At 44.6% G+C, this 14,836-nt stretch overlaps 1 protein-coding gene across 1 annotated transcript; it reads right to left on the reverse strand.

Moving 5' to 3' along the window:
* Positions 1–886: 886 nt before the first annotated feature.
* On the reverse strand, positions 887–11,974 carry PLEK2 (pleckstrin 2). Its single transcript, XM_074149783.1, has 9 exons — positions 11,927–11,974; positions 9,196–9,360; positions 7,870–8,051; positions 5,671–5,762; positions 5,151–5,338; positions 4,549–4,650; positions 3,734–3,817; positions 2,500–2,578; positions 887–1,451 (listed from the first exon to the last, which is right to left on the reverse strand). Exons 1-9 carry the CDS (start codon positions 11,972–11,974, stop codon positions 1,324–1,326), a joined length of 1,068 nt encoding a protein of 355 aa, XP_074005884.1. The 3' UTR covers positions 887–1,323.
* Between the last annotated feature and the right edge of the window lie 2,862 nt (positions 11,975–14,836).

Below are 14,836 nucleotides of genomic sequence, written 5' to 3' on the forward strand. Positions count from 1 at the left end.
TCTAGATGAAGAGACTTTTTTTTCAGTACATAACTTGGAGAACAAAAAGTCTGCAAAGAGGTCGTTCTGTGGATAGAGAGCTATCAAATTCTTCTGGGACTTCGAGGAAGATTTATAGCATGCTGTCTTCAGAGGGCTTTTGGAGGCTCTGCAGAGTCTGGCTGTCAGATACAGGTACTCAGATAACACAAGGAATTCTGTGATAATAGTGTGTCAGCAGGCTGGTTGGGTGTTTTAATCATCTCATACATTCCATTCTACCTTCTGGTGCTCTGGAGAATGTCTCAGTTTCTATATAAATCTAAATTTTCAGTGTATGAAACCATTTTCATACACTCAAACTGCCCTCAGAAAAATCATGTCTAAAGATCACAGGAGACTCAAAGGCACTGCAATCTTTTTTATATCTAATGATATCAAAGTCAAATGTACTAGACAAATAATGGAAAATTTAATGGCTTAAAATAGAAAAAGTAATAGTCAGAACTGCTATTAGAGTTCTCAGTCCCAATGGTGCTCCACAGAACTGGACTTATGGTGATAATTAGGAGGAAAAGTCTTGCCTGAGTGATTTCTTCCAATATATTCAGCAAGAGTGATTGTCTGGAATGGCTGCCACTGATCTGATTTGATACTTGGGATCCTGTACTGCTATGGGCCATTACCAGCAGCACAAGAATAATCTATATACTGGAGAATCCTCCTCTCCAGAACCTTTGGTCTTTTCTAGCCTAAGAGAGAACCAAATGGTAGAGCAGATGGATGGACAGACAGACCCTCTGGTTTGTTTCGCAATAGTGATTATCCTGGCAGCTGAATTGCGGCTTAGCACAAGACACTTGTGGTAAGACATTCTACACCAAGAAAGGCAGCCTCAGACACCAGGGCCTTTCATGACCGTGATTCAGTCAGTCTTAACTAATTAAGTTTATGAGCCCCTTTATAAAGGGTAAAGGAGCAAGACATTTCTGCTTTAGGACAGACCACAACCTGGATCTGTCAGATATAGATTGAATACTTGTACAAAAGAATTCTTTTCTTTCATCTTGGCATATTATATCTCATTGTTTCCTTGTGAAGTCCTGTTTATCTGTATCCACCTGTTGTCTTTTGTCTCTTGGTTAGATGATAAGTTCTTGGTGGGGAATTATTCTAAATCTACATGACTCCCAGGCACCTAGGATCTGCCAGGAATTACTAGGTGCTATGGCGATACAAGTAACAAGAATAGACTATCTAAGGGAAAAACAACACTCCCAGACAATGAGAGCAGGAAACTTGGTCACAAATGTGACTTGTCATTTGTTGTGGAGTTGACCTTACTCATGTCAATGGTTTGATTGCCTCAATCCACTGTGTTCGCTCTGCCTTGGAGCTGGCCTGGATATAATAATGAATGTCATTTTTGGTGATAATTTTGAAGAGGTTGCCTTGCACATTGCCCTTCACTCCTGCAGAGAAAAAAAAAAACAAAATCACAGATGAGGAAGGTGCACAGAGAAATGCTTTGTGGCAGATATGAAGCTTCACAGGGAAGAATTTTAATTTAATGAATTAGGGTATCAGACCTTTCCATTTCATTATGGATAAGACATCTAAAGCTCTTTGATTTCCCTTCTGCAAAATATAGTACAGACACCCCTCACATACCCTGTATTAACTACTGAACAGTATGCTTCATATACAAAATAGCCACTGTTTAGATGAAGAATCTCACTCGAATTACACAATGGAGGGATGAACTCCCTACCAGTTTGTGCAGTAGATTAGGTTTGCTCCTGCCCATCTTTAAGTTCCTCTTATCAAGGAGCTCTGTTGTTCATCATGGCCTCCCAGCCTGGACTGTATCTTTTTCAAATCCTCTATTTTGTCTTTAGAAAGATGCTCCCTATTCGAGATCCACACATTGTGCTTACTGTCATAACATAAATTGCTTTAACAGTTGCTTTAACAAACGCTTATCTGTGAGGCCGAGGTTCTAGACAAATGCCTAAGCCAAGCATTTTCACTAGCAGAGCTATTTTTTTATATTGCTGTCTTTATGCCTCCCCTGCATTCGGGTTCTAGCAGATGAAAAAGGAAGACGCAATAGCATAAGCAGAAAGAACACACAGGAAAGGGATGGCATCAGGGGGTGCCTCAAAACTTGGAGTTAAACAACATCCAAAAAGAAAGTGTTTCCTCTTTGTCTGTTATCTCCGGAATGTTAATCAGTGTCTAAGGGCTGTCTCAGAAGTCATTTGACTGAGAAAAGCCCATAAAAAGGGGAACACCCAAGATATGTGGAAATAACACTTAAAAAAAATAAATCCCCTCTGGTCTGGACAACCCACCAGCACGGGGATTTTTTTGTGATATGCCTCTTCCGTTGCTTGCAAGGGGAGAGGAAAGGCCAGCGCACTTGTGCATGCAGACAGCCATACACGCAAACTCACACCCAAAGGCTGTATTGCTATGGCATAAATATCTATGTATGAAAGTTTAGAGGCTCGTGCTTACCTGCTGGGACTCCATTGTCCTCTAGAGCTGAGACAAGACAGCCACGAAGAGAAAATCCACCTACTGGTTTGTTTTCTTCCTGCAAAGTAAAAGGAAATCAGGCTTATCTAGAAAAATATCATCATTAGAATAATTTCCCAGAGCCCATCAATTATTTTTATGAAGGTGGAGTTGAAATGCCAGTCTTTCCAGATATAAAACATCCATGTCACAAGAGAAGTCAATTTGGACATGTAATTAAATGCATTATTATGTTGTTTCAGTCTCAGATGTTTCTCTGAGGTAGCTGGGAATGCTGGAGATCGGTTAAAAGCAGAAGGGTAGGCTAACAATCTTATTTCAAACTTATATATAGTCTTATCAGTAACAACCCATGTTAAAAAAAAAAGGTATGTCTGCAAATTTTTAGCTTGCTGCTTTTTGCTGAAACCGTGTGGGAAAAACGTGACTGTTTTCACTGGTAGGCTGGCTGTCTTCTCTGATCTTCAAGTTCTGCAGTTCGAGTTTATAGCATTACGAGGGCTAATTGCAGTGCAGAAAAACCCCACAAAGAAACAGGCAACAAAAAATGAATGAGCTCCATAAGCTCTTTTCACTGTTACGTTGTTTGTGTTTTCTTTCTATGTCACATAAAGCATTTCTATACATGCGCTTTTAGCAACCTGTTGGGCTTTGTGGTACCCTATGCATCCAGAGCTGATGGATCCACATGCTTTCTGCGTTGCTCACATCGATTATTATATCCACAAAAACAAATCCTACTATTCCCTGAGCAAGTTTAAAACTGAGTAGCAGAAATTAATGTAAATACTTCAGCATCAAGGAGACCCTATTCAATGTTGGAATAAGAACATCAAAAATCCCAGTACCAGCATGACCCTCAAGTGGTGGGACGTCAGCCCAGAAAGATCACAGCCCAGGACAAATCCCTGCAGGAGCATGGTCCCAGACTGTGTGGGTTCAGCAAAAGACCAATCCCAAGAAGACTGCTGCCCCTCAGCTAAGGAAAAGGAATCTCACTAGGGAAAAGACAGGAGGGAAGATACAGAGAGAAAAAATCCTACAAGAGCAACCTCCCAGGGTAAGGCCAGAGAGGTCTTATTCCCAGGAAATGGATAGAGAAACACGGAAGGAGATTTGGGTGAGAGAAACATTTACAGCATAATTGTATTTTCATTATAATGTTTAGGTCTGTGAGAGGATTTCTGGGGGCAGTAACTCCCCACTCACTTACCTTAGTGGGGTCATAGTAGTGCAAATAAGCAGGCTCAGCTCTCAAAACAAATTTCCTCACCTTCCAGTTTTTCCTCTTGTGCCCCTGCAAACCAAAAGAATTAAAGTTGCCACCAGTAAATACTTTCTGCAATGACCATTTTCCCCCAGGGTGTAGGGGAGACCCAGATAGCTCCTGAAAAAAGAGGTTTTGGAGCTAACAGAGAAAAATATTTTCTGATATTTTAGTAATTCCCAGGATTTTCTGCTTAACATCCTTCTTCATACATTGATAATTCCTTACGCTCTCCCTTCCTTGTGCTGAGAAACAAGAAAACGGGTCTCACCACTGCTAGAGCATCCACGTGTACATGAGTGACCATCCACAGGCTGATGTCCACTTCATGCAAATATCAGTCTACTCAGCCTTGAAATTTGTCTGTGGCTGGCAGAACATCGTAGCTGCTCACATGGCCTGGGTGGGACTGGTTAGACCAGAGGAACAGTGGGTCTGCTCGGAAGTGAGTATAACGCCTCTGCTGGGATTTGGAGTTTGTGTGGGACTCTTGCTTTTGATACTATTCTATACCTTTCAGTTTACACTCAATATATACCAAATATCCATGAATCCTGCCTGAGCAGCAAGTTCCATAGCTCACCTCTTTATAACTACATACTCTTCACCATATGATCTCTGACAGTAGTGCTGACAGGCAAGTTCTCTCTCCTGGCCACAACTCCCCAGCCCTGCTTGTATAAATCACATTTATTTTCTAGGAAGTCCTAAGAGTTGTCATTTTTCTTGTTTCCCAGAGAAGGCTGAAAAACTGTATTTACCTGCTTCACTAAGAATCCTTGCTTCACAATTGTGCCACTTAATTCAGCGATGGTAAATTGTAGCTCTTCCCTGGAACTGATATTTTTATTACTGCTCTCAGCCTGCAAATAGGGAAAAGATTGTTCCACTTTTTAATTTAGAAACCTTTTTAAAGTACATTTTATTTTCCTTGAGCTGTTGTTAACTCATATTTCCCGAGTAAATTCTACTCCGTAGCCGTGCTGCTAAGCTTTGTAGGTCCAAGATTTTCAAGCAACAAATTACAGCTGTAAAACCTACACACGTACTGTGGCCTTGAGCATAACTACAGCCCGGCCTCCATTAAATGCAGACACAGCACTGTGCTCGAGGGACACACCCCTTTTAATGCCTAATCATGGAATTTGTAGAACCCTCCATGTCCATGCAGCTATTTGTCCCCAGCAAAAGTGCAAGCGTTAGCGCTTTTAAAAGCCTAGAGCTGCTCCTTCTGTACTTATTTTCATAGCCTGCATATTTTGCTTTTGGTTGCCTGTGGTGCGTGTCCCCTTGATCACTGCCCCAAATCAAGCGTGTGACAAGGGGCACAGGAGGTGCCTCTCTCGGCAGCTGTGTCACTTACAAACATGTACAGTGCGCTGGAGTCGTCAAGGAACTGCTCAGAGAGGTCGCTGTAGCGCATGGCCTCAGTGCTGCGGGTTCCCACGGGCTTGATGAAGTTCTCCTCCATCAGCATGGACGCCAAGGTGACGGCCTCGAATCGTGACACAGCAAAGCTATTGGAGATGAGCCAGTCCACCAGGGCAGAACCTGCAGAAGGAAAGGCAGCTGTCATACCAAGGCAACGTGCTCTTCCAAGGCGAGACAGATGGTCTCTTGCCACAAAGGCCCTCATTTGCTGAAATATTTTGGCACCATCACAAACACTGTCAATGAATTGCAAGGTTGACCAAAACTGTGGGGTCCTACATATGCGTCCATGTATCCAAAGAGCAAGAGAAAGGTGTCAGAGAACTTGGCTGCATCAGTACTTTCCACTGGGCCACAACTGATCCCACCATGAAGGCAGTACAGTAGCTCCCTTTGTCACTGCAGTGTGGCATGTCAGATGCGAGGAAGCTCTTTGCCTGCAGCAGGTGTACCTGTGAAGGTCTCCTTGTATCTGTTGCCTTGCTCCAAGTTGCGGGTCAGCTTAATTCCAGTACTGCTGTCACACATTTTCTCCACTATGTGGCTGTAAAAGAGAACACAGAACAACATTATTAGAATAGAAGGACAGGCAGAAGCTGTCACGTACTTCCATCAGTGCCTGGGATATCCTAACCATTACCAACATAAAAATGGGAAACAGCCTAGATACTCCCCTATAAGCTTCATCCAAAGTACGGTGTAGGAAAACTTTATTCTCCAAATCGCTGCACTAAACAAGATGCCTCAAAAGTACTTTTCCATTTAAAGCACTTCTAACTGAGCTATAGTCGGCCTCTATTTACCTTCTCTACACAAATCAAGTTCATCTAATCTTTCTGTTTCTTAATCAGTTGTCTGTTTCCTCTTAACGTAATGCATCCTAAAAATCCTAGCCTGGATTCTGGCTGTCAGCTTAGAAAGCTCATCAACACAGCATGAACAGTGTCATTGCTCAGTCTTTCCCTGACATTACAACTCCTGAGGTAATGCATCTCCCTAGTTAGAACCCCTGCAGCTGACTAGGAAGGTCTTCAAGTCAGCAGTGAGGTGCTGCTGAAGAAACCACATGTGCTCCCCCCGGCTCTGAAAAATCATAGAATCATAGAATCATCCAGGTTGGAAGAGACCCTTGGGATCATCGAGTCCAACCATCTACCCTACACTACAAAGTTCTTCCCTATATCATATCCCCCAACACCACATCTAAACGTTTCTTAAACACATCCAGGGATGGTGACTCAACCACCTCCCTGGGCAGCCTATTCCAATGCCCGACCACTCTTTCCGTGAAAAATTCTTTCCTAATGTTCAGTCTAAACCTACCCTGCTGGAGCTTGAAGCCATTCCCTCTTGTTCTGTCATTAATTACCTGTGCGAAGAGACCAGCACCAACCTCTCTACAGTGTCCTTTCAAGTAGTTGAAGAGAGTGATGAGGTCTCCCCTCAGCCTCCTCTTCCTCATACTAAACAGTCCCAGCTCCTTCAACCGCTCTTCATATGATTTGTCTTCCAGGCCCTTCACCAGCTTCGTTGCCCTCCTCTGCACTGGCTCCAGCACCTCGATATCTCTCTTGTATTGAGGTGCCCAAAACTGGACACAATACTCGAGGTGTGGCCTCACCAGTGCTGAGTACAGGGGCACAATCACCTCCCTACTTCTGCTGGTCACGCTGTTTCTAATACAAGCCAGGATGCCGTTGGCTTTCTTGGCCACCTGGGCACACTGCCGGCTCATATTCAGCCGCTTGTCAATTAGAACCCCCAGGTCTCTTTCTTCCAGGCAGCTTTCCAGCCACACTTCCCCAAGCCTGTAGCGCTGCTTGGGGTTATTGTGGCTCAAGTGCAGAACCTGGCACTTGCCCTTGTTGAAACTCATGCCATTGATTTTGGCCCAATGATCCAATCTATCTAGGTCTCTCTGTATAGCTTCCCTATCCTCCTGGGAATCAACACTCCTGCTTAACTTGGTGTCATCTGTGAACTTGCTGATGATACACCCTATGTCCTTGTCAAGATCATCAATAAAGATATTAAACAGAAATGGTCCTAACACTGAGCCCTGAGGCACATCACTTGTGACCTGCCGCCAGCTGGATTTAAATCCATTGAGCACCATTCTTTGGGACCGTCCAGTCAGCCATTGCTTGACCCAGTGGATTGTATGCTCATCCAGGCCGTGTGAAGCCAGTTTTTCCACGAGAATTGTATGGGGGACAGTATCGAAGGCTTTTCGAAAGTCCAGGTATACAATATCAACAGCCTTTCCCTCGTCCAATAATCTGGTTATCTTGTCATAGAAGGAGATCAGGTTCGTCTGGCAGGACCTGCCTTCTATAAACCCATGCTGACTAGGCCTGATCCCCTGGTTGCCCATTATGTGGGTTTTGATGGCACTCAAGATGACCTGCTCCATGACCTTCCCTGGTATCGAGGTTAGACTGACAGGTCTATAGTTTCCTGGATCCTCCTTTTTGCCTAATGTCAGTCAGGAAAAAGTGCATTCCTGTGCCCTGGCAAAAGCGTGTGCCAACCCAGGGCAGAGCAGCCAGTGTAGAGACTCTTGGCCACATGGAAGCAGATCTGTGTAGAGGGGAGCTTCCCTTGACCCTTCCCATCCATCAGCAATAGCAGGAGAAACCATATACACTTACTGGAGACTGATATTCTCTAGTAGTTTGAAGGAGTTCTTCATTTTGTGAAGCTCTTGTACCTGTACTGGGTGACCAGCATGAATAGCTCCAGTGATGTCCAAAGCCCAAGAGTCTCGCTCCTCCCTGGAGCAACATTCAAGGAAATAGTCTGTGTTGGTTTTTGTCTTAAGTTTGATGAGTAGCTGTGAAGAAAGAAGTGCAAAGCAATAACATAGAATCATAGAATGGTTAGAGTTGGAAGGGACCTTAAAGATCATCAAGTTCCAAACCCCCTGCTGTGGGCAGGGACATCTCCCACTAGAGCAGGTTGCTCAAAGCCCCATCCAGCCTGGCCTTAAACACTTCCAGGGATGGGGCATCCACAACTTCATTTAGCTATTATATCCAAACATCATTTAGCTATTGTCCTTTACTTGTGTTTTGCTTCTTTAGCACTGGCCCAAGTGACACAAATAAGTCTGATATGGCATCCCACCTGAGCAGGACAGAGCAATTCTTGGCCAGAAGGATGGTGGGCACAACTGTTGGTTTTTTCGCTTCCCCCCTGCCCTGAATCCCAGGGTTTTCAGTGCCAAGTATGGCTTGCGTGCATGGAGCTTGTGGTACTTAGAGGAGACCATTCAGATAGTGGATTACATCGGAGTGTGCTGCTGACTATGGAGCTTTCCACATCCAGATCTCTAATTTCAACAACTACAAGCTCTCCCTAGGCTTGCTCTGCCATAAGAAGTACTGAAATAGTCAGCAATTGACAGTCATTTCCCTTCTGGCCCCACTCAGAGGAAGTCTGCATTGCTGCTACCCGTGGCTGAGCGGAGAAGCACCAGAGGCACTTTCCCTTCCAGAGCCCTCTTGCTGGAAACTTTCCACAGCAGCAAAGTCCCAAAGGGCATCTGTCCTGGCTGCCCAGGAGCATCCTGTGGATACAGCCAGAGTTTAAGGCAACTACCATGATGGTATTTCCCTTCTTTCCCATCCTTCTCAAATTTTAGTGAGCTCTCCCTGTCCTTCCTCCACACACTATTGGGCTGATGCATTTGCATTCATTCTTCCCATTGTTTGTGTGAGGGCTTAGGTTTTTCTGGGTTTTTTTGTTAATGGCTGTGACTCAGATTTGGGCACAGGGAACAGCGAAGACACAATGAGGGAGGTCATTGCTTGTCCTCGTTACATTGCTAATGGCAGCTTGCTTTTGGCTGGGCCTAATTCTGGAAACACCCCAGCGATACGGTTGCAGTAATCAAAGAAGTCAGGAAGAAAGAAAAAGACCAGGGAAAAGTTAGAAAGTGAGTGTCATTGAGAAGAGATACATTTTTCGAGTCGTACCGGTCTGTTCTCATATTCCAGGCATGGACAAGTAATAGTGCAGCCATCCAGAATGATCCTGCCCTTTGGATTAGGCTCCTTCTTGCCTCCTTCAATTTTGTAATACAGCAGCTTATCCTGAAGCAGGACAAACCATCTCACTTTCCAGTTACGAACAACATGTCCCTAGAGGGGAAGAAATTCACATAGCTGGTTTTAACACAAGCACTGAGAAATGACAATACTTTCTTTTTTTTTTTTTGAGATGAAAATACCATAAGCCAATAGGAAACTGCATGACAAGAAAGACAAGAATTCATCATGACTCCTGTTCTCCCCAAAATACAAAATAGCACAGTTCCATCACTGTAAAATCATGGAACAACATAAGGGTGCTTTGCTCTTTCTCCAGCAAGGACAGCTTCTTTGCTGGCAAGAATTGTTTCTTGCAAAAGCTCACATGAATTATCCAAGAGAGCTGTCATTTAGGTGACTACGTGCTCGCTGACAGCACCAGGCAGGAACAACGCTACAGCCAAAATGTGTGAGGCCTCTTGGAGACAAACTCCTCCTCTCTGGTGACCCTGGGTGGTGTTTTGTGTGTTTCATTCTTTGTCATTTTGTCGTGACTGTAGGTGCCAAGTGATTCTGAGAACGCTTTGCTGGGTGACTTGGTTTTTCCTTACATCCCCTCTTACTGCTAAAGGGTGGATTATTTCTATCCTACCTGCCTCCAGTCTCCCAAGCTAAAACATTCCCTGTGCTACTGCTCCCTGTAAAGGAAATACAGTCTTTAATGGAAAAAGAATTGAGCGAAGGCTGCTGTTGAATGCCTCCTGGGTTAGACCAGAATACAGACAAAACCTCTTCTTCCGCCTCTGTAAACAGCCACTGGCTGTCTTTAGCACGGCTGTAGGAGAACAGATGGAGGGAGGGCTGGCTCTGACAGGCTCAGTCCTGTCTGACGGTGTCAGGTCCAGCTTTGTGGTGCGGGAAGCTGACTTGCATTTCCACAGGCGATGGAGCGTTAGAGCCAGCAGGCGAAGCACTGGATAGAGGAAGCTCTGACACCTGGGAGAGGGTGGGCATAGCTAGAAGAAAGGAACATGCAAGGTCCAGTTGTGGCAGGAATCAAAGCTCATTAATTCTCTATGAGTAAAGGGGAAAACCAGCAATTTCCAAGAAAAGGTGAAGTAAAGTCTCCAAAATCCAGGGCACGTTAGATCTAGTGTCTTCTAGTCTATACTGAAGACAATTTCTCTAACTTGGGTTTATTTTCTCCTTCCCTTAGCCTTCTTCAGTGTTTTTTTTCACCTGTTGTAAAGTCCCTTGGGCATTTTTCCTGAGAGTACATTCTTTGCTATGGCTCTTTTCTTTCCTTCTTGGAGATTTCCCCTTTTTCAGCAGACGACCTTAACTTTTTTATTTATCTTTACCTGACTTGCATACATTTACTTTACATTTATAATACATTACAATACATAATTCAGTCATTTATAATGCATTTAGATCATGTCCTTGTTTCTGCTCTCTTCTTCTTAAGAAATCTCTCTTTCCTTTACCTGATCCCACCCCTTCCTAATTTTTTCCTCTGGATCCCTTGTTCCCTTCTCCCTCAGTTTCTTTTAGTCGTCTTCTTTGTAGTCTCCTTCCTATCAGAGTGTGTACCTCAGTGATGTTGTACAGGCCGTTGCAGCTTAGCGTGCTGACGATACCCTGGGCTCCTCTCACAACTGCAGCCCAGGGAGGAGAGCAGGAGCTGGGTTCTGCCCTCACTGCAGAAGGGAGGATGGGGAACAGCTTTGGCTGCACAGCCCTTCTCTGCCTAGAGCACAGCTTCACGTGGCCGGCAGCCCTGCCAGGAGAGCTCCTGACCAGGACTGCCTTCATGTTAGCACCAGAAGCACTGCCATGTACTGTGTAAAAGCATTTCCCAAGGCACAGCACAGCTTTGAATGAACCTTTGAATCCCTTTTTGATGTGCAATCAAGGACCTGTTAGTCACCAAGACATGGTCTTGGCACTAAAAGCAGCTTATGCCCTTTGATAAGTTGCCCTCTTGTGTCCCAGCTATGACTGACTTGGTCCTATAGGGAGAAGTGTTGAAAAGGCTGAAATCTGTGACACCATCTTCCAGCTCTTTTCTCCACATTTTGGCTAAAATCTTCTTATAGTGCAGCTTGAGGGGCGTGGAGGGGCATGGAAGAAAGAAGTTATTTCAAACAAATTTCTACATTTGTATTACTCTGATCCCCTTCAAAAAGGATAGTCTGTTCCCCATCCTTTCATATGAAATGGGAAACCCTGCTCAGCTGGGTCGCTAAAGGTGGCGCAACTATCTTAAGAGACTGTCAAAACATCTTCCCTCTCTCCATCCTCCCACGGCCGCTTCCACTGCTGCCACGTAGCTGTTTGCCAGGTACTTTTTTTATGGAGAGGTGTGCCCTAGGTGCAGACATACTGGCTTTCTGATACCTAACTGGATGAGCCCAGTAGCTAGTTCACTTTCCTCTGGGCAAGCTCCAATACAGGAGGATTCGAGGGAGGGTAGTGCAGAGCTGCAGCTCATGCAGCTCCCCCGGCCTGCATCTGCACAGACCCAGAGGAGCTCCTCTTCTAGAAGCAGGCAGGAGCCCCCCAAACCCAGTGCCCAGTGGGCTGCCTTGCCACAAACCCTGGCTCGACCCAGTCCCCACTCAGGGGTTGCTTCCACATTTGAGCAAAACCCACGAAGGGGAACCAGAGCACTTACCCGTTTGACGAGGAAGCCCTCCTTCAGCACTCCAGCTGCTTCCTGCATGGTGGCCAGCAGGGAAAAAAGCCAAGATCTCGCCGAGAAGTGCCCAAGCCCTGGCAGCGTGTCCCTCTGCACACAACTTGTTTAAGAAAGCTCATTTTTCTTTGCTACCCTCCTCCTCCAAAGTGACGCACTCTCCCTCCCCTGTTTTTTTTCTTCCTTTCTTCCTACCTATGAGACATTAGTTAAACATTGAGCTGGCTCTGATACATTACCTGCCCTCCGGGAAGAAAAACAAAGGGAAACCTAAAAAGGATCTCAAAAGAATTTCACAGAATTTAGTACAGCAAAAAACCACCACTGAGTGAGTTGGCCAATATAAGCAGCCACATGATAACAAATCAGCAGAATTATAAAACTTAAGACTAATCAACTCTGCTGCTTAAAATTTCTCATCTAATAAACACATCTCATTGGGGTTCTACAGATCAGAACACCTTAAGTGTAACATATAGATTATTATGATTACAAGGAGACTTTTACAAACTTTAAAATACTTTCTTTTGCTATTTATTTTACCGAAGAAAACCCAAAGCACCTAAAAGCCCACTCTACTTTCAGTGACCGCTGGGCATATAAACCAAGATTCTCAATTTAATAACCTAAACCCCTCCATAAGCATCTATTCAGGCTTTCAGTAAAGCAGTGTGATCAATGAACACCGTGCAGTGACCCCTTGCAACTCCCGAGCACCTCTGAAACGGAGTGCCTTTTTTGTGCCTGAATACGAGCTTAGAGGTTGATTGCATTTCTGAAGACTTTGGCCACGATAAATCTGCTAGATTTATCAAGTCTTGTCCTGATGAAATAAACCAGTATTAGTATTTCAGACAGTGCTGGTGTTCAGAAGTAGTAGTTTTTGCTGTAGCAAAATACTGTTAGCATTCCCTGACTTGTAGCCAAATTAAGGTGATAAACGTGGGCAGAGCTAGGAGCGGTGATAAGAAATAAACACAGTATAACAAATAAACGAAAGCACTCGTTGCTACGTAGAGTCCAGAGTTCAGCCAGACAGCATGACTCAAGCATCTCTCAGTCTTTGCGCACCGGATGAGATTACTGGTCACACTTTCATCTACCCAGGAAAAGGAACAAACAAGTAATTTCTTTATCTTTGTACTGCTTTTTATAACTTCTTGCAAGGAAGAGCAAGACACTGAAGAATCCAAACCTGACAATGCAATGGAGACAACGCCGAGAACAGCCCTGTGGGGACCATAAGAAACACAATGGGTGACCGAACGCTACTTAAGTCAGAAAAATCGATGGCTGTATAAAGAGAAAGCACACTGGCTGAGATGTCAAAAGCAGCCAGCCCGCGCAGAAGTTACCTATGTAGCTCCTACTCCCTTTCCCAGCTTGGAAAAGGTAGGCAGCCATGATGCAACCAGCTGTGTAAGTCATATCCCAGTTATGTTTGTTCTTCAGTCCAACGAAAGTGAGTACAGCACGTTTAACAGAACACCTAGAAGAGGATTTTTTGCTGTAGGCGTGTAGTATTTTCAAAGATCTCAATTATTTTTTAAAGTATTATTGTGGCCTTAAAGTAAAGCAGAAATGAACTGAGTGGACTTCTTTAAATTTAAAAAATCATCTCAGTCTCTGTGTATATACATAAGTACAAGAGTTTTACTCAGCAGCAGAATCTGGGGAAAAACAACCTGATGCAGTCAGCAATAAAAGGAAAATAAATTTCAGCTCACGATGTTCTGCGTGTCAGAATTAGACTTGAGAAAAAAGAAGAAAACCTGAGCCTAGGTACACAGGAGACGTAACTGCTGCACGTGTTTCCTGGACACGCACTCTTTATGTAACTGGCTCCAGGAATACAGTGTTCCACCGTTCCGTATTTGAGGTTTGACTTCACATTGTTCAGCTTGTTACTGCAGGCAATTTATAACAAGGTGGGTGAGATAATTCCGTGCTAGTGAGGACACGCAGAAGCTTGCAGGGAGCTCTGGCTCAGACAGTGAGCTCAGAATTGCACCATAACTAGTCCTCGCCCAAGATCTGAGCGAGCTCTTTTTCTCTAGCACACAGACCACCCACAACCCTGCAAACGGGTCTTGGCAAAATTACCATCAGCAGCAAAGAATTTTATACTCAAACTCCTGAGGAATGGTAAAGCCAACACTGCCTTAGCTGGCCATTAACAACAGGTTTTGTATCAACTACTTTTTATGATCTAGAACCTTCTCTCGCTTCGATACCTCGGATATTTATAATACATACCCCTCCTCCCCCTGTCTCATTCTGTAGTTAATCAAGGGTAACGAACTGCCCTTATATTGCTCCCTGAGGTTAAGTAAATACAGATCTCAGATAGCTTTAAGGGAAAAGGGCCATATAATGTCAAATCAGTCAGCAGATGTGGGCTGCCGTACTCACGCATGTGCTGGGAAGGCAGGCTCTGGCACTGAAGGCTGCTGGCAGACAAGGACATGCTTCAAAACACATAAATCCAGGGAGCTCCAGAAAACTCCATCGAGTCTTTTGCGGGACTTGAAACTCGCTGAAGGGAGGACTATCTGTTTCCTCAGATCCATTTTATAGTAGTGTTTTCCACAGGTCAGCATATTATGTTAACAAAAAAAGCAGAATTGAGTGCTTGACATTTTCTTCCATTCAAAGTGGCCCCAAAACACTTTATATGCCACAGAGTTTGCACTGGGGTGGCCAGGAGGAGCCAGCTGCAAGCTTCAGGACCACAGGATGCTGCTCAGGGTTAAAGGGAAGGGCAGGAACAGCCGGCTCCGAGCGCAGACTGCGCCATTCCAGCTGGCTGACCTGGCAAGACATTGCTGGTTCCTCCAGCTCAGTCCCTCAAGCACCCACAAACAGCTGATTAAGAGAACCCCCCAAAAA

Source organism: Numenius arquata, chromosome 6 (genome assembly GCF_964106895.1).
Source record: "Numenius arquata chromosome 6, bNumArq3.hap1.1, whole genome shotgun sequence".
In the NCBI taxonomy this organism is placed as follows: Eukaryota; Metazoa; Chordata; class Aves; order Charadriiformes; family Scolopacidae; genus Numenius; species Numenius arquata.